This window comes from Ciconia boyciana, chromosome 2 (genome assembly GCF_034638445.1).
Source record: "Ciconia boyciana chromosome 2, ASM3463844v1, whole genome shotgun sequence".
Lineage (NCBI taxonomy): Eukaryota > Metazoa > Chordata > Aves > Ciconiiformes > Ciconiidae > Ciconia > Ciconia boyciana.
In genome coordinates, this window is record NC_132935.1 from 131,782,813 (window position 1) to 131,810,047 (window position 27,235).

General features: G+C 41.0%; 2 protein-coding genes across 12 annotated transcripts; one reads left to right on the forward strand and one right to left on the reverse strand.

The window, feature by feature from the left end:
* Positions 1–1,223: 1,223 nt before the first annotated feature.
* Positions 1,224–12,457, reverse strand: CBX3 (chromobox 3). 5 transcript variants are annotated; one of them, XM_072854107.1, is made up of 7 exons: positions 12,346–12,448; positions 10,636–10,686; positions 10,068–10,136; positions 6,648–6,790; positions 4,910–5,075; positions 3,434–3,528; positions 1,224–1,867 (listed from the first exon to the last, which is right to left on the reverse strand). In XM_072854107.1, exons 2-7 carry the CDS (start codon positions 10,657–10,659, stop codon positions 1,741–1,743), a joined length of 624 nt encoding a protein of 207 aa, XP_072710208.1. In that variant the 5' UTR covers positions 10,660–10,686; positions 12,346–12,448; the 3' UTR covers positions 1,224–1,740. The 5 variants fall into 5 exon arrangements, with proteins under 5 accessions (XP_072710208.1, XP_072710207.1, XP_072710210.1 ...); XM_072854106.1 differs by having other exon boundaries at positions 10,029–10,136; XM_072854109.1 differs by lacking the exon at positions 10,068–10,136 and having other exon boundaries at positions 12,346–12,457.
* Positions 12,458–12,552: 95 nt separating this feature from the next.
* On the forward strand, positions 12,553–26,940 carry HNRNPA2B1 (heterogeneous nuclear ribonucleoprotein A2/B1). 7 transcript variants are annotated; one of them, XM_072854098.1, is made up of 13 exons: positions 12,554–12,752; positions 18,073–18,183; positions 19,174–19,320; positions 20,753–20,963; positions 21,298–21,399; positions 21,489–21,578; positions 22,103–22,165; positions 22,659–22,778; positions 23,048–23,170; positions 24,232–24,314; positions 24,469–25,393; positions 25,635–25,765; positions 26,594–26,940. In XM_072854098.1, the coding sequence occupies exons 1-10, from the start codon at positions 12,723–12,725 to the stop codon at positions 24,291–24,293; spliced, it is 1,059 nt and encodes a 352-aa protein (XP_072710199.1). In that variant the 5' UTR covers positions 12,554–12,722; the 3' UTR covers positions 24,294–24,314; positions 24,469–25,393; positions 25,635–25,765; positions 26,594–26,940. The 7 variants fall into 7 exon arrangements, with proteins under 7 accessions (XP_072710200.1, XP_072710205.1, XP_072710201.1 ...); XM_072854101.1 differs by having other exon boundaries at positions 12,556–12,752; positions 21,489–21,569; XM_072854103.1 differs by lacking the exon at positions 12,554–12,752 and adding an exon at positions 13,993–14,279.
* The last annotated feature ends 295 nt before the right edge of the window (positions 26,941–27,235 follow it).

Below are 27,235 nucleotides of genomic sequence, written 5' to 3' on the forward strand. Positions count from 1 at the left end.
ATTTTTCCTAGAGCCACAAATAGATAGCAACTGAATTCTGCCCAAACCCAGTAATAAAAACTCTTGACAAGACAAAGCAGTTACACGTAAAAAGTGATTTAGCATCAGTTTAGCCACCCCAGTGTTTAACTATAATTAAGTGTTGTACAATGACAAGTTTTGATTCACAATGTAAATGGCTTTTGAAACTATGTGAGGACAAATAGTTATAGTAATGATTTGCAAAACAGTATCAAAAGAACATCAAGCACAGACTAAATTCCTTCATTCGCTCTTCAGCGCACCATATGAGGGTTTCCAGGAATACCCGTCTTTTTTTAACCTTCTAAGAAAACATAGCTGGGCAATCTTAATTGTCTCACCTAGGACACTGACAGTAGCATACTGCAGGATTTTTTTTTTTTAGTCAAAACTCTAAATTAAGGGGAATTCTGAAACAAGCTTGGCCATTGACATATGGAGAGGCACAGCTCAAAGTAAACTATACCATGGTAGTCAAAACACAAATAAAAGAAGGTGTGTGGATGAAAGCAAGTGAAAAGAGGAACGGCAACTGAAGAAAGAATGGAAAAAGGCAACTTTCCTCCTCCTGAGTTCCCCACCCCTTACTTCTGCCCTTCTGAAGGCATTCTGGAAGCAGCTGATTATAGGACTAATTTTAAAATTCAATCTGAAATAGAAACGAAGTCTTTTGTTTAAAGTATATGACTTAGTATCTTCATTAAAATATTCCACTTTAAAGGCAGAGCTATGTAAGTATTCTTCAGGCCACCGCCTGAGGAATAATTCCATCCGAAACACCACTAGTTACAGTACAGCTTTGCATTAAGACCTGAAATTAAAGCAAAGGCTGATACTGTCAACACATATCAAATATTTTCTAGTACATCTGCAGAGGCCACTAGGCCTTGTGACCAGCAGCCATACCTAGGCAGTATGGTTGCTATCTGTGACTTAAACAAGTACCCAAAGCACATTCATTTCACAGGCCCTTCCTGACTAAAAAAAACTACACCTCAGGCATTGTCCACCAAAAAAATACAAAGAATCAAAGCCTGGTATTTGTCTCGTATTGTGATTACAGAGTAGCAATGGGGTAATATTAATTAATCAATCTACCCCCAAAAAACAACTTACAGTTAAATATATTACGAATTGAGAGCTTAACATATCAAAAGTTCAGAAATATCATACCGCTTCAAAAGAGTCACAGCCTATCAGTATAAAGGAAGAATATAAAACTATTTTATTGACCACTGTTCACCAGTATTTACAATAAAGTAAACAATATACAGTCTGATAACATTCAAATTACTACAAAGTTAGTTTTCACCTGGTCTTCTCGGGACCAAGTGATCCCAAATCCTAAAAAGAATTATTCTACAGGTTTAAAGGGCTAGGTTTGGGTAAAGAAGATACATGCACATCAATAGTATAGAAGACTACAAAACATCTGTGAGTTTGTTTAGACATTCATTATGATTCTGTAATAACTATGGAAGTTTATGAATGTTTTATAAAAGCTTTTACCTAATATGGAGGAAGTAGTAGTATCAAATGCTCTCTTGTGATAAATGAAACAAGTTGCAGAAAGCTTTTACTTACTTGCTGTTGATGCAAAACATACTACTTCAAAAAAATATCAAATTTGATTCTTGTTAGAATGTATGCTTCTCACATTGCTAATAAATCAAATTTCAGGTTTTAATATTCATATATATAAAAAAGCAATGCAAACAATTATTGTGCTTCATCTTCTGGGCATGAATGCCAAGTTAGTCGCTCTTCATAAAAAGCAATTACGATCTGAGGACACTTCACGTTAGCTTCTTTGGCCAGGACCAGATCTGCCTCATCAGAGTCTTTCCTGATGTAGAAGAGAGTGGGATTTAAGAAAATGCATAATCGTTAATTCAGTAAATTTAGCAGCTCTTGGTAGGTCATAGGTTCTGAAAAGAATGTCAGCTAGAAATCAGTTTTCAGTATACCTTTCACTATAGCTACCAAGCATTTCCATGCTAATGGCAAGGTTTCACAGCTGTATCTTCCTTCCCTTCCCATGTTTTTTTCTGTTTGAAAGGAAAACGCTATTCAAAGGGAACCATTTATACAGTTACCTATGGCGGTATGTAATGAAAGAAGTAAAACTTTGCTAATTTTGCCTTTTAAAGCATAATCAAAACTTCAAAGTGAAACTTAAAAATCAATAGCATCAGTCTTAAGAGGTGGTACTTGCATCCAAATTATATTTAGTTTATGCAAGTAACTTGCTGTATTTCATAGTGTTGTTCTTGATGCTGTCTTGGGGTAAGAAAACAAACTTTCCAGCCTGACATGCTTCAGATTCCATTTTAAAGTGTATGCTGCCTTTACAAGTCAGTTTTGTGCATACATATTCATATCTATGTTTGTTGCCTACTATCAAGTATGAAAAACTAATAAACTGCAACTGAACTAAAAAAAAAAGGTTTATTTTTGTACTTTTCTTTTGTGTTTGATTTTGCCAATTACCACTACAGAAATTCAAATAGTCATGATCTATATTTTGCAACTCTAAGTTTCACATAAATTTTATAGAGAATTTGAAAAGGCAGAAGGGAGACAGAATCTTCCAAAGCACTAATCTTCAGCAGTCCAGGCACATCACATGACAAATGATTTCTCTGGAGACCACTCAGTTTGACTCCATTCAGAAAATTATGCCTTTCTCAAAGGCTGTGGAAAGCTATCATTCTTCTCATCCCACCACCATAAGAAATCCGACCCCCAGCAAATGTTAATTCAATCTCTTGTATTCTCAACACTGGAAAAAAAAAAAGTATCCTACTTGTTCACTGAGGAGACAGAAGTCTTCTATCAACACTGTAGCTAATGAAGCTGGTCTCCCTCTACCCTCCCAACAATGCAAACTCCCCCCATCACTCTCTCACTAGCCCATAATGATAAACCCCTCCTTCATATTGTTTGTTCTTCATCTCAACCTCAGCTTCCTCCACTAGTTCCTTCCAATTCTCTGGCCACTCGGTTGCACGCAGAACAGCTGGCACTATGGTTGGTTAAAAGGCTGGCTATCCAGCAGCTCCCTTCTGCTTATTGAAACATGTAAAGCTGCAGTTCTGCCTGCCATTTCCTCAGCAAGCACACTACTGAGATCCATCTTTTCCTTACAAACATCAATCTTTCCATATTTTATCAGAATTTACCTTTCAAATTTCTACTTCTGTAAAACTGAACCAACAGAACCTAACGTTATTTTGGTTTTGGAAGGAAGAGGGAATAAGTGACTATACAAGCTTTTTTTTTCCCCTAAGAATACAAGGTTAATAAGGAGATCACCAGCTGTCTTACTCCTGAAATGAAGTTGTCTCATTAGCCTAAGTGCAACTGCCTGCCCTCCCTTAATATGGACCAGAACTGTGGATGTAAGACTTACCATTTCATGAGGAACATAAGCTCTCCACTGCTATCCGTAGCCCCAATTATCCGCTCAGGATCAAGACCCCTTGCAAACCCTCTTGGTTTATCAACCTATTGAGTAAGTTAGAAGATTGTTATCTAGTTTAAGATAAAATACTCTTTTGGCATTAGAGCTAGATACATGCATTCTTGTGTATATGTATGTGTGTATCAGAACAAAAAATATAGCCTTACATAATTGTAAAAGCTATAATTGCACATAATTGTCTGAAGATGACATTAATTTTATTTTTTCACGACTGATCTTCAGGCCAAGCCATTTAGATGTAGAGTAACAATGAAGGAATTTTACATCAATGCTTCTAGCATTTATTTCTGAAAACTCAATAGATGAAACAAGTGATCTAAAAATCCTTATAGTAGATAAACAACTAGCATGGCCAGGAAAAGCAACAAAAGACGCAAAGCAAAAATGCACTCCTGGAAGTGGGAAAACACATCCTTTTCAGTAAAACAAGAGACTTGGGTTGGCTTAAGCCAACTGTGAAAATGCACCCTTGGGGAACACCTCAACTCTTGGCTCACTGAGATTGCACTGGTGGTAAGGAATATCACGACTATTTCCTGTATAGTTCCTCCAGTTTCACAATATCCTTTTTGAGACAGTGGCCACTACTGTACAAGACGAAGACACACAATTGACTTTATACAGAAACTAAAATATTCTTTGTATTATTCATCAACTATTCCTTCTGATGCCTTCCAACTTTGACAGTAACCACACATCCAATAGCTGTCTTCAGTAAACCACTAACATTGCCAACTGGTTTCGTTTCAAATTGCTAGTTTGAAAGTTTACAGAGAAAAATGTGAACTATTGAGCACATTATTATATGTGCATTATTTTGTACTTATCAGCACTAAATTTGTCATGTTGTTCGTTCATTTAAATTGTATGAGAAACCCAGACCTGTAAGAAAAGGTAGGCTTTCTTCAGCCACCTTTTCTACTCCCTCTCCACCATCACGCCTGGTCCTAAAATCTAAGTAACTGCCTGGTCTTCACATTTTGCCATCTTGCCACTCACCTATTTAAAATCATATACTAAATATGAAAGCCAAACTAGAACTTCACCTTTGTTCCATTCATGAACCTTTTGCTCTAATACAAACTGACCAATTAACATAATTCATAAATAACTCTTAACCAGTCATACTTTCAATTATTCAGTAAGCATCATGGGACAATGCAAGAACTTTTAGTCATCAGGCCAATCAACCATCTTCTACCCACCATTTAGATAGTCTCATTAACCACCATGAATGAGTACCCTTTTCAAACCACAGTTCCAGGTGCTGTGCGATTTTTACAGTTTTAAACCCATGTTTGGTCTCATTCTCAAAGTCATGACAGGATTTTGGGGGGGATGGGGATGGAGAGGTAGGGAAGAGACACAGGAAAAACAAAGCTTAGCACGTGAACATATACTTACAGAATCACGCTTTTTCTTTGATTTACTATCATCAGATTCGCTATCTGACAAAGATTTTCTTTTGGCACCGTCTGTTTTTTCTTTACCAGCTTTCTGAGAGTTCAGAAAAGCTTCGATTAGCTCTGGACAATCTAAGTTTTCTTCAGGCTCCCATGTGTTGTCAGCACTGAAATATACACATATTTATGTAAAACTAGGAAAAGAAGAAAAACGTAAAACTAGCCACATGGCTCACCTTAAGCAAGTTCATTTTCTTCTCATTACTTAAGGCAGGTTTCTTAAACCTAAGGATGCTTATCTTGCCATCTTTAGTAACCTTCATGTACTGCATTTGATGACCAAAAGAAGTAAGCTCTGCTGTTGTTGAAAAACAATGTTCTTAAACTGGAGATACTGAATAAGCAGCTCTATTAACTCCTATGATCTGGGAGGGATCATAGGAGTTAAAACAAGCAATCCCCACCCTTCCAAACCTATCTGTCCATTTAAACTGACTCCCTTCCCTAGTTCCTCTGAAGACTGTCCATGCAAACAAACCATATGATATGAGCACTAAGACTTACAGAGAACAGACACAACACTCACTACAAACTGAGTATGTATGTCTAAGCTTCTATATACAAGGAATGCTCTCAAAAGTTGTCTCCGAGCACCGAGATCAACTATACCTAGAACTATCTCCTTCCTTCAGTTGACTACAGGAGGGAACAAAGTTTCCATGTCCAGAGCTGGGCACTGCAAATGTTCCAGTGAGTGTGTATTTTGTTAACTAAAATTTTAAGAAGTCCATGAATGTTCCCTACAACAACTGAGCACCTCATCAGAAGTCCTCATGCACAAATACTGCCACAGAGCTACTGCACAAGCAGGATGCCTACAAATTATTTTAAGTTACTAAAACGTATTTTTACAACTTCAAATCAGACCGTTGAATACTAAACACGTGTTTTGTGTTTATGCACTTATTACTACACAAATTTCAGGTGCTAGAATGCAGAATGTTGCAATGCAATCACTTTGGGAGGTATGCAACAATAGTACGACTGCGTATGTAACTACTTATCTTCAAATGCTAGGTGCATCCCCTTTTTTCAGCTAGTAGCCTGCCAGAAAGTGTCACGGGAGGGAGGGAGGAGGCACAACTATGTGCCTTCTTTAACAACCAACTTTTAAGTCCACTGTAAGGTTTTCCTGTGCTTTCAAAAGTCCTGGGAAAGAGACTCAAAAGATACCTTTCGGGTATGCCTACTGAAGGCAACCATGCCATAGAATTCCTTATGCAAATTAATCTAATTTGAGAGCTCAGAAAAGTGAATAATAAGCAAACTATCTGCTTCAAATTCATCGTTTCCGAGCTGCCTACAGTTTAAAACCCTGCAAAATTTCTTACTCAGAAGTAACATTCGTTCCAACACATATATAAACATAATAACTGTCAGTCTAGTGTACCTTGATAGATACTGACACAAGCTAAATCAAATAACAGTGGTGAAATAACAATCACTAAGGACTTGGTAAAAGTCTTGGAACATTTTATGCAGCACAAACACTAAGCTACATATCTTCTATCTTATTTTCATACTTGACTGCCCCACTTGAATATGCATTTATGGATGTTCTTCCCTGGAGGTTCTTTAAAATGTATCCCCATCATCCAATCTGCTCTCTGCATAGTTATTCCAAATAAATTGTTAGTATTTAGCATTCTATCAGAAAAAAGTAATAGGTAATGCCTTACTCTGTAAATCCTTTCCACTTCAAGTAGTATTCCACCTTTCCATTTACAACACGTCTGTCCAGGACTTTCTCCACAACAAATTCTTCAGGCTCTGCCTCTTCAACTTTTTTACCTTTGCCATTCTGTTTCTTTCCCATTTTGTGCTACAAAAGAAATTCAGAATGACATTATTTATTCTTTTGCTTTACACAGTTACTTCACTGGCCAAATCCAACTTTGCTCAGTAAACAGCAAAGAATCATGTACTTATTCACACTAAAGCCAGAAGCTCAGACTCCTTTTATGTTAGTGCATGTGGTCAGGTAACCTGAGCAAGACACGTTAACATTTTGGGTTTTTTCAGTTGCTTAAGGAGATACCCAACACCAGTTTTTAAAAAGGTGAAATATTTTTGTCCATACACTCAGTGCCTCCACTCCTCTTATAAATTTAATTCTCAGTGCTACATGCTCAAAAATTTATGAAGCTTCTAAAAGTTAACTCTATGCCTGTGAAAAGGCAGAGGGCAAGAAACAGCATAAGGCAGAAGTAAAGAAAAGTAACAAGGGAACTGTGGAAATGCATAAAATCGAAAAGGGATGCTACTCAAAAAAGGTGGTTACTACCTTTTCCAAAAAAAAAAGGAGAAGCTGATGGGAGCAAAATTTATGATGTATTGCTACAATAAGCAAAATACTCAACAATAACCCGTAACTATTGAACAGGATGCATGCTAGGAGCATTCCATTACTGCAGTCCCTTCCCATTCTTAGCCACGCACCAATGTAACTTACATTCAAACAGATGTCACAAAGGTGCAAAAATTTAAGACAGCTACACTTAAGTACATCACTTAACATGTAAATGAAATTTTGCTAACTTAAAAAACTTTATAAGTGTTTTAAGTTTACATTTGATACTTCAAATAATATTCTTTAAGTTCTTAAAATAAATATTACATCCACATCATCCTCAAGGCATTCCCAGTTTAATAAGGCACAATTAAATAGTAGTAGAAGGACACATTTCAGAATTTCCTTGTTTGTAATCTTAAAAAGGTTGGAACTAGCCTATCATGTTGTCATATCACATTTCTGGAGCACTAGCAGACCAAAAGCAGTTTGCTTGCCATTTTGGACCGCACCCTATAAGGAAATTGTTAAAGTGGCAGCCATAAACTAATGGGAGCAGTATTAAGCTCCTAAAACATCTAGTCATGCAGCACCCTAAATCAAAGCGGACAGCACTAATTCCTCACTAATGCTCACTATAGAACAGAAAACAGAGAAGCAAAAATCACAGAGCACCTCTATTTGCTTGATGACCTTTCTCTAGTCCTCTCTAGAATTAATGCGGGTTAGTTTGAGAATACTGCAAAGCAATTTTGAAACTGTCAAATTTTTTGACTTTGTGGAATTTTGTCTCGATGTGGTGAAAGGTAAAAAAATTTATTGTTAGACACAAGAAAAACTGTCTTCTTTTTGTAAACTTAAGATTTGAAGCTGATTCTTTCCTTCCAAAGCCCTGTCTTTGTGCCCCTTATTTTTCGTAATTAATTTTTCCCCTCCCTCCCCAAAACAGCTTTACTCTCGTTAGCAACCCATAAATTGAAGGTGCAAACAACAAAGACCAGGAAAAGTTTCAAGTTTCTCTTTCAAACAGCAAGTTTCTGTATATTATTATATCTTGTGTGACATTTGTTTTGATTTGGAAGCATAGAAGAGAGATTATCTAAACAGAGCATGTATTTCCAATTAGATTTTAACTGCCTGCATATCCCAGGTGTATTTTGACCACAACATTCTTTTCTGAAAAGTGTCAACTTAAGCACACTGGCTTTTTTTGCCTCCACAGGGAAAAGAATGTAAGACTGAAATTGAAGGAAAAAAAACCATGAAGATGTCCAACTCTTCTGTGAAGGCAGCTTCTTTCAAGAAATGGAAGTGTGAAAAAAAGAAAGGGGTAGAGATGAGGAAAACAAACAAAAAAAGGAAGCAGAGGGGAAAAAAAACCCCAAAAGACACAGACTCACTATACCATAGTAATAACATTATAATTACTGGTAATGAGGCAAGCAGGCTACAAGTGGAGAACATCTCCATCTGTGTTCTCCCCTGGACTAAAATTCTTTGATTCAATGGAAGATTGTTTTCTGGTACTCTTTTTGGCTTCACTAATTCTTGTCACTTAAAGATAAATGTTTTGGATTTCTGTATCAAAGCAACAATTTTTTTTTTACTTTCTAAGACTTAAGTATCTATATAATCTTCCACAGAAGAAAATGAATGTCATGGGGGTCTGTATTTTTTTCTTGAAGCACAGTAAGAAATAATAAAATAGAGAGTATGTTGATTTTTGTTTTAAATGTTAGAGATTTAATTAGGTCTTGTGTGCATCAGCACTGCTTTCCAAACTCTTGAGCCTTTCCAACCTATTAAAATAATACTTGATTGCAGAGATACTGAACATTTGTTAAAAACCTGTACATTCTGAGATTACACAAGCCAAATAAACCTTGGCCCACAAGTGAATGTGGTACCTGACTGAAGTTGAAGGGTACTAAATGTCCACTAGACCCCTGAGGCTCCCTTCTCTAGGGCTGCATGTTGTAAGCTGTAACTTGGGCATTTGACCACTGAATGCTCATCTATGGCTCGTTTCCCTTTCTGCATTTCAGAAGTCACATATGACAGATGCAGATGTTCTCCAGTGGATAATCACTCTTTCTTTAAGGGGCAACATTAAAACACTGATGTGACACTATGGTGAAGGGTTTTAACATACAAGAGGTAACAAAATCAGAATTACAGTTCCAGAGCTACGCTATCCCTTAATACATTTAGGTTTTGCATGCAAATACATAATGAAGCAGAATTAGTTATGGTTCCCATGGGAACCATAACTGATTTTCCTGACCTGTGCAGCAAAATTCTCAACAACATCAAAAGATTAAAAATACTGCATTAACAGATTCTTTCCTCTCCCTCAGGCACCCCCTCCCCAGGCTGGCTAAGTCCTTCTGTAACTCAAATTAGAGAAAAGTGGGCAACCAATTACTAACAGAAAGTTCAGACATTCACCTTAGTGGAATCTTTTAAAATAGTTTGTTATCATACAATATAAAGGAAGCACTCAATTGCACTTCTAAGCCAGGAGTTAATACAAGTTTTTAATATATCCCAATCTGGGTCAACCAGTAATCATCTCAGTAGATTTAAGAACAGGCCTTTTGAGCGCATTATAAATCAGTTGTTCTACTATCCAAATTTTGAATTGTACGTATGTATTTTTGCTTACTTCCCCACCTCAACCTCAGATGCGTCTCACGCTATACTTTTTCAGTTCTGTCTTTCACAAAACTATATATTGTTATTAGTTGAATGGTAACCAGCAACCAACTGCCCTTAGAAATCCATATTTTAATGTCAAGCAAAGCTTTACAGGACTTGAGATCCATGAATGCATCATTAAAACGGTCCAGGAGGGGTTGACATCTGATAATCTCTGCTCCTATGAAATTCAAAGAAACTGTTATTTGTTAAAAATCATTTCAAAAGGCATCTTAACTACGCCACATCATTTCCCAATAACGTTATATTTCACCTATAAAGACTGCCTTTTCTCAGACAATTAGTTTTCCCCAAATACACTGGGAAAAATTAAATGAATGCATGATTTGGATTTTATTTTTTACGTATATGATGAATTACACGGTGTGCTGAAAGGAGGCTAAAAAAATCCTTAGTGTTTTCTACTGTAGGACAGATGAAATAGTGCAGAGTCCTTTAATATTTTTTTCCCAACAAGTCTCTTTAGAAATGGCAGATTTATTAAAGCCAAAGACAATGTCCTTTCTAGTAGCCTTACTTTCTGGATCTGAAATTTTGGTCAGAATAATGCTGGGGAGGGGAGATGTGGATGTATCTTTTAAATGGAGATGCCAAGTTATAAGTTTGAAGAAAAATATGTTGATTAAATCCTTATATACTTTAGGTGTGCATGAACTTACCAATGTAGTTTTATTGGAGGCCATTTTTATTGCAGACTTGCAGAGCTTTTACTAGAAAAATGCATGACAATTAAAAGGAAGTTTACATTACTCAAAGAAAGGCATCCCAATACAAGCATGGTCCTTGTTCCAACCCCCATGTATTCACTGCATATAACATTTCTAATACGGATTAAATCCAGAACAAAAAGTAGGTTACTACTTTGTCCGGCATAACCCGGTAACGCACCATTATGCTAGCCAGGATAAACGATACTGACAAAGTGATATATAGGGTTGAAAAAAGGTTTTTCCCAAGGCCTTCTAAGGCACAGAGATATTTCTAGGGAAAAGGGGGAGGACCATCAGGGATGCTTATTTCCTTAAACCCAATAGAACAGGAGTTCAGATTCTAGCAGTTAATCGAGATATACCTAGGTATATTAACTGCGAATCTGGTGGGGAGCAGCTACATATCTGCGGTGTAATGAGTCACCCATTACTCTTACATTGTAGTAAATGCTTATAAACAGCACATATTTATCTTAATGCAACTATAACGTTGCCTTCTGATTCTCAAGTTTGCAAGAGTTAAGGTCCTAGAGCAATATTAACTCAGCTAAGCTGTACATGCTACATATTTAACCTACGCAAATGATGTTGAACACAATCCATCCCCTTTTCCATGTCATTTCTCATATCGGCCACCTCCTTAGGCATGTATTGTCCCCGCCCCACTGCAAACTAGAGAACTGTTACAATTCCCCATATGCCTGGGCAAGGCAAAAGAGAAAGTCCTTCAAGGCCAGAAAACCTCCCAGACTCAGCAATCCCGCCCAATTCTCCCCTGACACGGGAGGTGGATTTTGGCAGTCCCATAGGCGGTGGGGTAGGTGAGGTGGGAGGAGAGCAGGGACGAGGGCCCCAGCGCAGAGGGGCTTCTCTTGTCCCCGTTTGAAAGGCAGGAGGAAGGGGAAAAGAAACAACAATAACAGTAATAATAACAAAACCCCCGCGCCCCCCTCACCAGCAGATAAAAGGCAGCCCTGGGCAGGCCTGCTGGGGGAGGCTGCGCCTCAGGCCTGTGGTGGGCGCACGTGAGGCCGGCGGGGACGCCCCGGGGCCGGCCCGCCGCCCCACAGCGAGGACCGGGGGAGGGGGCCCGCCGCTCCCGCCCCGGGCAGCCGCCGCCGCCGCCCGGCGGGCCCTGCGCGCCGCGCCCCCGCCGCCGGGGCCCCTTCCACGCCGCCTCCCCCACCCCGCCACGTTTCCCCCGGGCCCGGCACACGCCGCCGCCTCCCGGAGCAGGGACGCCCGGTCGCGGAGGCCGTCCCTCGGCGGTGGCGGGCTGGCTTTGTCTCCCGAGCGCGTCCGCCGCCGCGCGGGTGCCGCTGCCCCCGCCCCTCGGCGCAGCCCTCCTTCCCCGCGGCAAAGCCCGCTCGCTCCGGGGCCCTCCTCCCTCTCTCCCGCGCGGGCCGGGAGGCGCCATGCAAGCGCCGGGGCCGCGGCCCCCCGGCAGCCCTGCTCCGCCCGTTACCCCCCGCCGCCAAGGAAGCGGCGGCGTATCGACGGGGGGGGGAGGGGGAGGCGGCGGGCTGCGCCCCGCATCTCCTCGCGGCGGCCCGCAGGCGAGGCCCGCGCCGCGGGTCGCAGAGGGAAGGGGAGTCGGGGGGGGGGGGGGAAGGAGGCGGCTGGAGCGAGAGAAAGAGGGAGAGAGAGAAGGATACAGACTTCAATGGTGCCCAGCCGCTCGGGTCTCCCGTCTCCTCCTCGCTCTCGCCCTGCGCGCACTGAGCAGCGGCGGCAACAGCGACATCTGAGGGGGTTGAGGCGGGGGTGGGGGAGGGAGGGAGGGAGGGAGGCAGGGAAGGAGGGGGTGGGGAGCGGCTGGGCGGCAGCGCGGCGCGGCGCAGGGCGGGCGCGGCGGCTGGCGGGGCTGGGCTGGCCGAGCACTGCGCGCCGGCGACTGACGGGGCAGAGCGCACGACGCCGCCTACGCGCGAGCTGCAACCTCCTACCGTCGTCGCCGCCAGCACAGGAGGGGGGCCAAGACGTCTCTCCAACGGGGGGCTAGCGCAGGACCGCGTCAGGCGTCCAAAAGAAGGAAGATGCCTCGCGGCGACAGAGAAAGCGACTGGGTGAGCCGGGGGCGGCGGGCGGAGGAACGGGCCCGCGGCGCCCGGTAACTGCAGCCGCCATGATGGCCGCCGCCATGAGGGCGCGTTGGGCCGGAGCGGGCGCCGCCCGCCGCGGAGCGAGGCCCTCAGTTGGTGCGGGAGGGCGGCCCCGGCGAGCCCCGGGAGCGGGGAGGGCGGGCAGGGGCCGCCGGGGTAGGTTTGAAGCTCGTTGCGGCGTGGCTGAGGGGGCCGTTTGGAGCGCGGCCATTTCCCGCGTTGCGGCGGGGAGGCCTACTTGTTAGCGAGGGCGCGGGGGGAGGGAAGGGGGCTCGAGAGGCACCAGGGGGGAGCTCGAAAACTCTTTTATTAGTGGGGAAAGGGGCACGAGTCGGCTGGGGAGGCTTCGCTGCGGGTGAGGAGCCGCGGGTGGATCCGCGCTTGGCTTTCCCCGGGAGCTGGGGGGGAGGGGGGAGAAGAGGGGGCGGGAAGAAAGGAGCAGCTCCAGCGCCATTTCCCTGGTGCGCGGGGCGGCAGCACTCACCCTTTGTCGCGGTGCGTGTGGTGCCGCCGAAGAGAGAAAAAGGGAGGGAAGGAAGAAAGAAAGAACAGAGTGCCGAAGCGGGCAGCGCGCCCGATGTCGGCGGTGCGGGGTAGAGCGAAGCAGGCTGCGGCGAAGTCCGCTTCCCTCCGCTGGCTCCCGGGCCCCCGCGGTGTGTCGGCGCTGGCGCCAAAATCTGGGTAGTTATCACTTCCTCCTGCCCGGGCGAAGGGGGAAGGGGCCAGGCCGCCAACCCCAGGGGGAGACTTCGGGGGTGCGCTTCGCTCGGCTCCCGCCCGCTCCCTCCCAGTACCACAGGTGGCCGCGGGGAGGGCAAGGGGGGGGGGAGGGGGGACACGACGATACGAGGCCGCCTTCGGCTAATTATAACCCCTCGCTTTGAGGTTTGAGCCTTCGGGGCCGTTCGGCAGTTTCCGGGAAAAAAAGCGACACGGTGCCAATCGCGATCGGGGCCGTTTCGGCTCCTCTCGGGCACGTATTGCGAGGCTCTTCCGCTGTCGGAAATTGCCGAAGGGGCTGGATAGTCGATAACTGCTGCGTCTTTTTCTCCGGAAATTGCCGAGCAGGTTCTGAGCGCCATTCTTGTCTGCTTCGGCAAATTCCGGAAATTGCCGAAGCGAGTCGAATGGGCTTGCATTCCCACTTCGGCTTTTTCCGGCGACTGTCGAAGCGGATAAGCTCGACGACGACGGCTACTTCGGCTCATTTCGGAGACAGCCATTACCAACGGAGTTGATGACTTTCTATTACGTGATAAAAACACGTAGGGGCGTTATACAGAACTGCTGCCCCTTTGGAGATATTTAAGCTCTAGATTCAAGCCTTTTTTTTTTTTTAAAACTAAAACCTCAGAAGCGAGCCTGGGCTGGAGAAGGAGGGCGCTAGCACTACGTGGAGCTGAATTTCAAATTACGTAACAGTTAAGGCAGCCATTACTGACCAGTTGTACGGTAGTCTCAAGCAGGAATACGTAAACCATGAAGAATATGGTACGTGAAAAGGGAAAATTCAGGGTTTGCTTTTAAGGAGGGTGGCACGTTTGGTTATGCGTACGGAGTGAATTTTTCCGGGTCTGGGCGTTACGAGTGGGGTTGAGCCCCTGTCAGCGCAGGTGCGGGTGCCGCTGCTGACTCCCGGTCGGTGCGCCGCGGGTAGGGGGCTGGATGTCTTTCCGCTGAGGAAACGTTAGTGGGGAGGAAGGTTCTGGAAGCGGCGGTTGGGGCTGGTGCGCAGCCGAGAGAGGAGGCGGAAGCTGCGGTAGCAGTGCATGGCGGGTGGCGAGTTCTTAAATCACTTGACGTACCCGTTAGCCGGGCTGCCGTTAAGGTGGCGCGGGAGGAGGGGGGACACACGACTATGGAGGTCAGTCGATGCGCGATCCGGGGAGTCGCCTTTGCCCTGCGAGGTGCCGACCGGCTGTGGTGGCGCTGGTAGTAATGGCGGTGGCAAGGGGGAGGGGTAAAATGGCGGCGCCGAGACTCGCTTGTGCGTGAGGCGGTGAAGATCGCTCCGAGGATGAGAAAGCGGCTAAGGCGGGAGGGCAGTAGGGGCTGCGAGGCGGGCAGGCCAGCTGTAGTCGTCTAGTGTCTGCGGGGGCGGAAAACGGCGCTTGCAAGCTCTTCCTGGTACAGCGTGTGTAGGTGCACGCTAGAAGCGGTTTGCAGCACTTGGTTTCTGTTCAGCCCGAGGACCCTGGGGTTATTTATCTTCTGGGTTTTTTTTCATCTGGGGTCGGTGCTTCCAGAAGTTCTTTCCTGCCCGCCGCATCGCTGTCCCTGGAGGCGATGGCTGCTTCTGGGCGCCATTTTCCCCTTCTAGCTGTGGGGGCCCCTGTTTTCCTGATATCCGCCACATGGCGGAGCCGGCACGGTAACCGCTTCACTCCTGATAACATCAGGCTGCGGGGGAAGGGGGAGAACTAGGCTGATGGATTGCAAAGCCCTCTAGAATGTATAGGGGCTAACGGGGCCCTTGGAGAGGGAGAGTAGTGTCTTTCTAGTTCGGGGCCAGTAAACCCAGCTTTCGTTTTGGCGGGCTTAGCCATAGTAGTTCAGAGATCTTATCTGTGTTAACTCTTTTTCTTACTCGAGTTCTTAACTCTGCAGAAGTCTGCGGTCAGCTTGGAGTATTTGTACACACTTTATTGCTATATAAAACACATTTCCTTGCTGTGATGATGAATTTTCCAGCAAAGGCTACGCATTTTCCAGTCTTTTGAAGTGTTGCTTTAAGCCTGTGAAGGAAAGCTTAAAATAAGCACTAATGAATATTCTACTGAGTTCGTAAAGATTTCCTCTTGCACTCCATTCCTGCTACAGAGGGTACTATGGAAATCTTGAAAGAAGTTTTTCTGCCAGCTTTTGTATTGTGGGCCTTGGCGGGGGTGGGTTGTTTGTGTGTGTGGGGTTGTTTTTACCAAATGAGGATTTTCATAAAGATTGTGAGAGGGACTGCAGTGATAATAATTTTTATCACACATTTTACAACTTCAGCATAAACTTCAGACAGTCAGAGCTCTCTGGACCCTGGTGGGAGGTTAATGCTAGACTAACCAGATCTTAAAACTGACACATGTGAGAGAGATAGCCTCCTACGTCCAGAGGCTGTGCATGTATTAGTGGAACATGTTTATGATACTTTCACACAGTGGTTTTAATTGAAGAACTTGTAGTGAATTTTGTTATTGTTGTGTCCTGACTGTGTGGTGTCTTGATGTTGTTCTGGGTAGGGCATGTACTGCATGACACTTAATACATAGTAGATTACAGTTTCTAAGAACTCATACATGTTTTCAAAGGTAAACCTAACATTTACTGGAAAAGCCTTACCTGCCTACTAATTTGCTTGATTCTCATATTTTTATAAGAATATAGACGTGCATTATTAGACGCATGACAATTGATCATATAGGAAAAAGTCTCTTTTGTGGGCCTGTGAAACTGTAGCAATTAGTCCCTAATTTTCAAGCAGCAGAACTGAAGTAATTTGAAGGGAGGATTTCCTTGGAAGTATCGTTCCTTAAAATTTCTGTGCTAGCCTACTCAAATTATAAATTATAGTATGACTTGGCAGCGTATGACTTTTTAGTCCAAGTCTGGTATGCAGCATCCTTTCCTTTATTCCTTTTAAGAGATGAGGTGAAAGGAAACTTAACGTAATGTATTTATTATTGGGGGGGAAAAGTTTATTTTTCTAATGACTGAATTCCTTGTCAGACTGCAGCATCTCAAACTGGTAATAAGGTGATGCATTTTGAACAGAAACTGATTCGGTACTACCTACAGTAATTGTCTTCCTGTTACATGCATCTAGATCCAGGCCTGACTTGGACAACCTCAGAAAACATGTTGGTCTACATGCAGATTGGCTTAATACTTTTAAAAGCATTTGTGCACTGAATTTTGCTTTGTATTTTGCTTATTTTCCAAATCTCATTGTTTGTCACGGGTTGTCTAATTTCCTTTTTACATTTATCTTAATGCCCAGTGTGTAGTTGGACATGTTGTGTTTGTCAGTTACAGCTAACTATGCAGTGTTTGGGTTGTTTAAAAAACAACCACCACTGTAAAGAAAACACAAAACTAAACACCTGAGCAGATTTCTTGATTTTTAAAATTAGTTAACAGTATAACACTGAAGTAATCATTGTATTTGAGTTTTGTCCCTAGCAGGACAGTTCTCTTTCAAACAACATTCTGAAATCTTAAATTTTGTGGAAGGGGGCTACTTTTTAGTGTCTTTTTTTTTTTTTAATTGTTGCTGTTTGACATGAAATTGCAAAATGTATGATCTAGTGATGCTATTGTGTATAGAAAATGACAATTCTGATGCCTGCTTAGTAGAAAAAGCTAGTATAAAAGTGTTTTTAACTGGTAGAGGTTGGAAGGTTGTCCTTCCTGCTTTGGTATAATACGTACAAAATAGTAAATGTAATACCTTATTATTGGTCCTGGGTTTTTTTAATTACGTACTTGTCATCACAGCAGAAATTTCTGCTGAACAACCGCAATGATAATGTCTCTGAAATGTAATAGAACAAAGTCTTAGTGAAAGCATAATTTATTAGTGGATACATATGCAAATATGTATTATTCACTTTTCTGTTTTAAAGGGAATCCACTTAGTTTTGATACTGCTGCTGTCGAGGGTGGATAGGTTTACTGCTAATTCCAGTGGTGCAGGATCCCAGATTAATCTTACAGATGCTCTGGCTTTCATTCATTTTAATAATTAATGAGAAAATGTGAACCTGCAACCCATTTTAGAACATCTCTAGCCCTATCTTCATTTATTTTTATTTTTAATGCCTTGGGTAAATAGCATGATAGTATTCATGTACAACAATTTGAGCCAGAATGGTTTTTAAAAAGTAAATGCCACCTGGAATAGAATCAGACAGTATGAATGAATTCATGTTATCTGTAATGAGAACTTCTGGTTTTGTTTTTATTTTCCTTTTCTTTAAAAAGCATCTCCTAAAGATCTGTGAGAGGACTGTTCTGGAAGTCTTTGAGTGTGGTCCCTTGTTCTTAATATTTGGAGGGAGAGATGGGAAGAAGCACATTATTAAAATCTGTATTGTAAAAGTGGACCCACAAAATTGCATAAATTGCTTCATTTCTTGAATAGTGGTAGAACACTTAGAAGGGCCAAGCCTAATTTTGAAAAATAGGTCTTACTGAAAGTTTTTGACACTTAAGAAGATCTTTCTTACTATCTAATTATGCTGATGCAGAGGGAGTATTGTTAATTATATTAATGTAATCTTCTTTTCTGTGATAGAGGGAAAAGGAGCAGTTCCGCAAACTGTTTATTGGCGGCTTAAGCTTTGAAACAACAGAGGAAAGCTTGAGGAGTTACTATGAGCAATGGGGAAAGCTTACAGACTGTGTGGTAAGTTTGGCATACTATTGCGCAATGATGGCATAGAATGTTTAGAAATTGTAAAAGTGGGGAGCTTGTTTTCTGGATAGCTTAATAAAAAGATGGAATATTAAATTTTCTTAAGTGTACAGTTGGTTGGTTTGTACATAATTCAGTCCATTGAAGCTATGCACAGACTTTCCCTTGCAAACTCCGTTGATAGAGCTAAGGAGCATTCACGATCTGTTTCTTGTAAAATATCCCAGATTATATCTAACCACTGATTTCAGCAGTTTAAAGTTAACTTGGCTGTCATTGGCTGAAGTGCCTTAGGGAGTGCTTACACAGAGCTCTGTTATATCTGTGTGATTGGTAACCTTTGGCAGAAAGCTGGTATCACGGTAAGCAGCCTCAGTAAAGCTGGAAAAGGATGTCTTTCTGTGTGATGTTTTCATAGAATCATTTAGGTTGGAAAAGACCCTTAAGATCGTCAAATCCAACTGTAAACCTGACACTGCCAACTCCACCACTAAACCATGTACCTAAGCGCTCCTTCTGCATGTCCTTTAAATGCCTCTAGGGACGGTGACTCTTGCAGAAGTTCCTCCACTGAATTTGCTTTGGGAGCAATAGACACATATTTCATAACACAAATTGAAAGTCTGTGGTCTTCAGAAAGCGTAAAAGAGCTTATGTGTTTGGGTTGGGGTTTTTGTGTGTTTTTGTGTTTTGTTTTTGTTTGTTTTTGAGAAAACAAATATAAACATACATCACTAATACAGCAGCATTTCTGAGTTATAGGTAGAGTCTTAGAGGACAGCAGTGGTTTGAATTTCTGTGATGCTAAGCAGTGCTGTTCATGTACTTAATCAGCATAGCCTGCTACTTTATTATAATTGTGTTTTGAAATCAAATCAAGGAAAGCGTAAATTAAGTTTACGTGTTTTCTCCAAATGTTGTTAGTGTTAAGCTTAACATGAGGCAGGTAGAAATGGTTTAAATGTGTTTCATTATTTTTAGGTAATGAGGGATCCTGCAAGCAAGAGATCAAGGGGGTTTGGTTTTGTAACATTCTCCTCCATGGCTGAAGTTGATGCAGCCATGGCTGCAAGACCTCACACAATTGATGGAAGGGTGGTTGAGCCTAAGAGAGCTGTGGCTAGAGAGGTAAGTATGGCTTTGAAAGAAGATACTTTTCATGCTTTGAAAAAGGACTGGGTTTAAATTCTCTAGTTAAAAGCTGTAGTTGGGGCACTATTTCCCACACTTTTGGTCTGTTAAATGACACTACTACATAAATGTCTATTATTACAGTGAATTATTAAGTTACTGTGGTTGTAGAATCATGTTTGCAAGAGACACAACTGGGGTCTGAAAGTTTTGTTAGTGAAAACATGTTGAATGCCTGTAATTATGCATATTGCAAACTAACTCTTCTCTGGAATGATTACTGTTACTAAACCTCCAATTAATAAACTCCTGTCAGTCTCCTGACTCTCTTCCAAGATCTTTTTGGGTATTTCTAAAAGATATATAACTGAAGCGACTAAAAATAGAGACTGTAGTAGGGAAACTCTTATTTTTTCCAGTGGTGTTGTACAAAATCATCTTGGGACTACCCTGGTTTTAGCCCCAGGTATATTTGGTTTTAAACTTCAGGGTACAAATTAGATGTGTGCACAGGAATGCAGTGCACCTGTAAACTTTTCAGCCAGGTTACTGTGGCACAGAGGTACTTGAGGAGCAAGTGCAGATTCTAGGTGACTTATGCTTACCACATTGTGGGAGCTCTGGGAGGGCTTTCCAGTTTAAGGTTGGACTCAGGTGTTGAGTGCGTTTGGACTGATGAACTGGAATTGAATGAGCTGTCCCAGAGATCAAGGGAAATGGAAATTGTAGCCACTGGTACCCCTGTTAGCTATCCCAGTTTTGTTTCAATTCCCTGAAGAATACAGGGTTGGTTAGCATTTGGAAAAAGGTAATTAAAGCAGCATACATGCATACTGTTTATACACACAAAGCTATTTCTAAGCTTTAGGAATAAGTCATTCCTACCTAGTGCAGCAGCTTGGGTATCATGCTCAAAGTGTAAAAGTAACCCATTAATGTGAGGAGTTGCCTTCATACTTTGAATAGGGGTTAAAATGCATAGCTGTGGATTCACTGAGGTTGAAGGACCGTTGCTGTTGGTACGAGTGGAATGTGGGTTTCACTGCTCTTGGGGAAATGGGCAGAGGAAGCTGACATATCTTTGTTTCAGTTACAAAAATTGTGCTCTAGTTTAAGTTACTGAATACTTGCAGTTCTTTCAAACAGTTGATCTTAGGTTTTCTCTAAATATGTTTAAAGGCTTTTTATGTACTTTTATCTGTATCTTTTTCAGAGTTTTTAAGGCTTTGACGTAAAGGGGGGAGGAAAAACCCCCATGTTACTTCCCTCCCAGAAGGCCCCCCCAGACAAGGTTGCAGGGACATACATCGTAAGAGGGCTGCCTGAGTGCTTGAAAAAGCTTAGTTTATCAGTATTCCTGAAATCCTGGCAAAATAGTAATTTGTTAAATTGTTTTTCTTTGTGGTAATTTAAAGGGTTCTTTTAATAGGAATCTGGAAAACCTGGTGCTCACGTTACTGTGAAAAAACTATTCGTTGGTGGTATTAAAGAGGACACTGAAGAGCACCACCTTCGTGACTACTTTGAGGAATATGGAAAAATCGACACTATTGAAATCATTACTGACAGACAGTCTGGTAAAAAGAGAGGGTTTGGATTTGTTACATTTGATGACCATGATCCTGTGGATAAAATTGTATGTAAGTAAGCTTCATTTCACTCTCATTGGATAGTATTAATCCTTGCAGTCGTGGTAATTGTGTAAAGCTAAACTTAAACTAAAGAGATAATGGGATTAGTTAGGTGCATGAATATTTGCTACGTCATAGTTCTGGTGAATTGTGTGGGAACATGTATTTTAAGTAAGTACTGGCGGCTTTGCTTAAAAATCATATGGTATTTTGGGTTTTTTAAATGATAAGGAGTATGTATGGATTAATATGGAAATTACTTCATTTTTGGAAGCCCGATACTCTTATTTGTTGCCAGATCAGTACTTAAATGCTGATGATATCTTACTTGATGTGGTTACAGTGCAGAAGTATCACACCATCAATGGCCATAATGCAGAAGTAAGGAAAGCTCTCTCTAGACAGGAAATGCAGGAAGTTCAAAATTCTAGAAGTGGGAGAGGAGGTATGTACAAGTAACGGTTAATGGTTTGTGGTTGATTTTTGTGTTCACTTTCCATGATCTCACCGCTTATAAATGTTAAACTGTTACAGGGAACTTCGGTTTTGGTGATGCACGTGGAGGTGGTGGCAACTTTGGTCCAGGACCTGGCAGCAATTTCAGAGGGGGAGCCGGTAAGACAGGCATGTTTGTAGCTTTTTTTTTTCCTTATTTATACTGTCTTTGTGGTTCTAGGTAAGTTTGTAAGCTACTGCTGTTTAATTTAAATGCAGCTGTAGCAGTTAGAGAATTTTTGGGAAAAATAACTTGCAAACCTCTTCTGTAGTACACAGATTGATTACGTAGATATTCAGTGAAATTTTTTTTTTTTTAAGGATTTTATTAAAAGCCAAAATTAACCTAAATTTAATAATTTTTGTTAAGGGATTCACAGATGTCTCCTCTGTAATTCTATGCAGCACTTGCCTGACCTTTACAGTGGAAGGGCTATGTCCAAAACTAAAACTGGATACCTTACAAATGCAAGAAAACAGAAGATGTAGAGCAATGATTGGATGTGTTATTTCACATTTTTTTCTAAGTTCAAGTGTACGTGTGCTTAATCAATAATCTCTGAGATTTGGTCCTTAAGGTCACAGGGGTTTGAGAATTGAGTTAGTTTGCTACAAGTGAATTGAAATACTTTGGGGGTTTTTTTCTCCAACAGATGGATATGGAAGTGGCCGTGGGTTTGGTGATGGGTACAACGGATATGGTGGAGGACCTGGAGGTTAGTTTACTTTTGTGGTGGTGGTGGTTGTTGTTTTTTCTCTCATTCCGAAACATCTTCACATTCACTTACCATTTGTATAAAATTTCTATTAATTGCCAAAGCCATTTTGTTGGCTTTAAGAAGCACGCATGGCTGTTGGCTCATGTTAAACGTTTATAAGGTAAATTGTATGGTTATTTCTTGGACAACCATGCCCTTTTCTTTTCTTTAGAATAGCAGTGTTTCTTAAATTTCCTGAAAAATAAAGATTTTAATTAAGCCTTTTAATTGAGACTCTTAGGCAGTCTGACCTGGTGGGTTTTGGTCACAATTCAGTTAGGGTAGGAGTTAGTATGCGCCTTTAAAAATAGCGTCCATAGAAATTTCTTTGCAAAACTCCTACCCTTTTCTTCCCCTATAGACTTCTAAACAGAAAAATACCCTCTGATTCTGTAGAATTTGGTTGCCTTCTACACTGAAGAGTTTATTTTAAAGGATTATATTGTCATAGGTGGCAACTTTGGTGGCAGTCCTGGTTACGGAGGAGGAAGAGGAGGATATGGTGGAGGAGGACCTGGATATGGCAACCAGGGTGGGGGCTATGGAGGTGGTTATGACAACTATGGAGGAGGTAACCTACTGGCTTGAAATGACCAGGCATTTCAGTTGTAAATTAGTGCAAGTCATTTGAGAATGGGGGGGGGGGGTGTGTGTGTGTAAATGTTGTCTAAGGAAGCTCTTGTTTTCCAAATAGTATGAAAAAGCAGTTTGTTGCATACACTGCTGGAATACCTGTGTGATTTCGTACTTTATTTAAAATTCTAATAATGAGGTAACTTTGAGTGCCGTATGCATTTTAGCTCATCTATGTATTTCTCCACTTTTGTGTTGATAATGCAGGCAATTACGGAAGTGGAAACTATAATGATTTTGGAAACTACAACCAACAACCTTCAAATTACGGTCCAATGAAGAGTGGAAATTTTGGTGGCAGCAGGAACATGGGGGGACCATATGGTGGAGGTAATGTATATGTCCTGACTTGCCTTGGAGCCAGAGTGGGTGGGCTTTTAGTCTTTTGGGGAGGTGGATGGGAAGATAGGACAAGGGGTAACTGTTTTGAACTAAAAGAGGGTAGATTAAGGTTAGATAGAAGGAATAAATTCTTTACAGTGAGGGTTGTGAGGCACTGGATAGGTTGCCCAGAGAAGCTGTTGGTGCCCCATCCCTGGAAGAAGTGTTGAAGGTCAGGTTGGATGGGGCTTTGAGCCACCCTGGTCTAGTGAAAGATGTCCCTGCCCATGGCAGGGGGGTTAGAACTAGATGACCCTTAAAGGTCCCTTCCAACCCAAACCATTCTGCGATTGTAAGATTGATATGTAGAAGTTGGATAACTTCTGCAATAGATGGGCTGCAGTGCCTATGTTCTTTCTGCAAGTTGTCTACAATTTCTCATCCTGAGACTGTAAAGCTTGTCTTGGGGAAAAATATTATTACTATTATTATTTTTTAAAAGCTAAATTACAAGATACTAATTTTTTCCAGAATATTATTAAATGTTTTGCAGTTTCCAGTCTGTAAAGATTTTAGCCAAGTTTCATGTTCTTTGCTATCAGCTCATGCTATTTGTAGAGAGTCTAATTAATGTCCACTAAACTTGCTGGGATTTCTTTTCCCCCCACTTTTATTGTAGTGTCACTTTTTTCTTACACTTTCTGCTTTTTGTTGTCTAAATGTTACTTAATATGGTGTGTAAAGCTTGTGAAACAGAAACCAAAACACGAAGGCCTTCCTTGTAAGGTTTAGCATGCAAATAAAGTCAGCCCTCACAGGTTCTAGATGGTACAGTGCATCAAATCACGTGACACTGTTGAATCTTCTTAATATTTCAGCATGTAGTTCTTGTGCCAGTTGTTGGAGGTTATTTAGAGGAAGACGGAGGAACACAGATTAAAATCTTCATTGTATATGTTGTCTGTGGAAGTAAAGCGGATGTTAATCTTCATAGGGAATTAAAAGCATTCCTAGATTTAAAAAAATGTACTGATGTAACTGTTCTGTTTCTTCTTTTTCTGCAATTGCAGGAAACTATGGTCCAGGGGGTAGTGGAGGAAGTGGTGGATATGGAGGGAGGAGCCGTTATTGAGTTTCTGCAAGCATGCCATGGGTAAGTATGTTTATAAGTGTTAAAATTGCAGTGATTCTTGAGAGTAGCTGCAGGAGTTAAAAGCTTTTTAGGATCATATTATCTTTCCTTTAAAAAATGGTTAGATGAATAATTTCATAACCTATTTTTTTACTCTTTACTTCTGTTGAAACAGGCTTCACTGTATAAATAGGAGAGGATGAGAGCCCAGAGGTAACAGAACAGCTTCAGGTTATCGAAATAACAATGTTAAGGAAACACTTATCTCAGTCATGCATAAATATGCAGTGATATGGCAGAAGACACCAGAGCAGATGCAGAGAGCCATTTTGTGAATGGATTTGGATTATTTAATAACATTACCTTACTGTGGAGGAAGGATTGTAAAAATGCCTTTGAGACAGTTTCTTAGCTTTTTAATTGTTGTTTCTTTCTAGTGGTCTTTGTAAGTGTAGAAGCATTCCTTTGATAATGTTAAATTTGTAAGTTTCAGGTGACATGTGAAACCTTTTTTAAGATTTTCCTCAAAGTTTTGAAAAGCTATTAGCCAGGATCATGGTGTAATAAGACATAACGTTTTCCTTTTAAAAATTTAAGTGCGTGTGTAGAGTTAAGAAGCTGTTGTACATTTATGATTTAATAAAATAATTCTAAAGGAAATATTGTGTAATTTTAGATTTTTTTTTTAATATTGTAAAATAAGGCAAGGAGTGGGTAGTATAAGGTCCCACAAATAATATAAAGCTATTGTTGTACATGTAAAATTAAATGCTGGTCAGAAAAAAGTATGTTGTCTGTAAATGATCAGGTTTAAAATATCTAGATAACTTAAGGGATATCTCTGCAAGGAGAAACACCTTTTTAGATCTTTTAGATGCTGCTTCTTCAATGGCAAGGAAAGGAAATATCCCCAGCGAGGTACTCTTCCAGGGACACAGGTCTAGTACAAGAGAACTCTTGAAAACGTCACTAAGTTCAGCCAGTCTTAAAAAGCTGCGCTGTATTTCTGCAAAGCTTTAACTACAGTAGTTTATAAGGATGCCAACGAAGGCTGAGGGTGTAGAGCAAAATAGTTCTAAGCTTCAGTTAAACTTCTTTAGGTAAGATCTTATTTACTTTTCCTTTCTTAATGTTCCAAAAACAAGAAACTAATATTGTTTGACAGTATTCTTTCAGTATAGTGATTATCTTTATGTAGTTTAACATAGCAATGAATTGAGTTAACAATTACCAATTGAAAAGAAATTTGTGAGTCCTGTTTTCTTGTATTATTAAATTTTTTACAAACAAATTTTTGTTAATTTCAGCTACTTAACATATTTTTTTCCTACTGGAATCTAGCTATGATATGAACCCTGGACAAGCATAGACTGCTGCCACTGTACACTGCTACAGTTGAACAAATGAGACCTGCAAGTGTCCATTAGTAAAGCTTTGCAAGGGTTCCATCCCTGGTGTTGGTAGTTAAAATGGTAGGTCACAAGTTAATTAAATCATACAACTTTATTTTTGCATCCTGCAACATTTTATTTTTTCTTGGGAGTCTATGCATTATGATGGTTGCAAGGTAATGCAATGAAGGTAGTTCTGTGCTGTTGAAAATGAACTATGTTGTTATGTGTCTTGTCTGCTGTAATCTATTTTATATAACACGTTTCATCCTGAAGGTTCCCAAGTAACTGTAGACTGTTTACGTGTAAGGAAAAAAATTGCACCACAGAATACATCTGCCTCTGTGAAGGAATGTGTCGTCCATTCTTTTAACAACTGCATAAGCAGTTCTTTAGGAGGGGAAGTGAAAACTTCAAATGAAACTGCAGGTGGTATTTCATAAGTGTATAATGTAATTACAAAAATTGGAATTTGGCTAGAATGTTGAGGTTTCCACCATTTTTTATAGTTCTTGCAGCTAATAAACCTTAGTGCCAAATTCAGTCAGCCTTATTCTCACTGCATTGAATGTTTGCACCTCAAATTAATGAAAATTCATCAAGTAATGAGTTATTCAGAGTAAGGGTGGCTTACTCTACTAAATCTGGTTTTTAAATAAAAACAAAACCCACAAAAAAAAAGGGGGGCAACCAAAAAATGCCCTAATTTCAAAGTTCCATTGCCTTTAAAAGGCTACCCACTGAAGAATGTGGACTCAGCTAACAAAAGTCCCGTTCCTTTTTGTGTTAGACACACCAGTGAACTGCTTATACTTTTTTTTTTTAAAATGGCTGAAGTTCCCCTATTGGTAATTTGGTTTAGACATATGTGATAAACATCTTCAGATACACTTTTTTTTTCTTTGGCAGGAAGGTGCCATGCTGCAGGTAACTAATGAAGAAGTGGTCAACCACAGAAACGCTTCAAGAAATAAGAAATTCTGTATCATCAGAAAATAGTTGTTTTTGCTGCCTTCATTAAAAATCTAGAGGTTAAATGAGTACTGATAAAACATCACAATTAGTACAGCTCCCTGTAATGCTGGGTTTTTTAAATTATAGTAATAATGTCTTGTAAACCTTTCGAATAAAATTCAGATTCGTTAGGAGAAACAAATCACTAATGTTAAAATAGCAAACATTCTGTGAGTAGAAAGTTTTAACTACATATTTTTATAACTTTCATAGCTTTAAAATAAAGTATTTTTTATACCAAAGTAGTTCTAGTGTAATGCTTAATAAAACTTAGTGTATGTCTAACATTAAATAATGTTTATGTGGAGCTTTTAGACCCTTTCATGATTTGAAACATGCCATTTTGAGGTGGATTTAAAACGAAGTCAACTTGGCAAGTGTATTCACAGAACTTGCATCTCTGACCATAGGCATCTGTTCTCTGTTGGGAGAAACAGTGCTGCAAATTAAAAATGCTGATCTTTTTGCTGTTGGACACATTTGCTTTAAAATAGCTTTTTGGCTGTGTTTTATATCACTTTATAAAAATATCTCCTC

What these genes read in the sequence shown, in the direction of transcription:
- CBX3 (XM_072854106.1), bottom strand. Translation starts at nt 10,659, where the DNA reads ATGGCCTCCAATAAAACTACATTG. An exon ending in AAGTGGAAAGGATTTACAGA is followed by an intron (nt 5,076 to 6,647) that starts GTAAGGCATTAC and finishes TGTATATTTCAG; the next exon opens with TGCTGACAACACATGGGAGC. An exon ending in CTTATGTTCCTCATGAAATG is followed by an intron (nt 1,868 to 3,433) that starts GTAAGTCTTACA and finishes CTTCTACATCAG; the next exon opens with GAAAGACTCTGATGAGGCAG.
- HNRNPA2B1 (XM_072854099.1), top strand. Translation starts at nt 12,723, where the DNA reads ATGCCTCGCGGCGACAGAGAAAGCGACTGG. An exon ending in TTATGACAACTATGGAGGAG is followed by an intron (nt 22,779 to 23,047) that starts GTAACCTACTGG and finishes TTGATAATGCAG; the next exon opens with GCAATTACGGAAGTGGAAAC. An exon ending in GGGGGGACCATATGGTGGAG is followed by an intron (nt 23,171 to 24,231) that starts GTAATGTATATG and finishes CTGCAATTGCAG; the next exon opens with GAAACTATGGTCCAGGGGGT.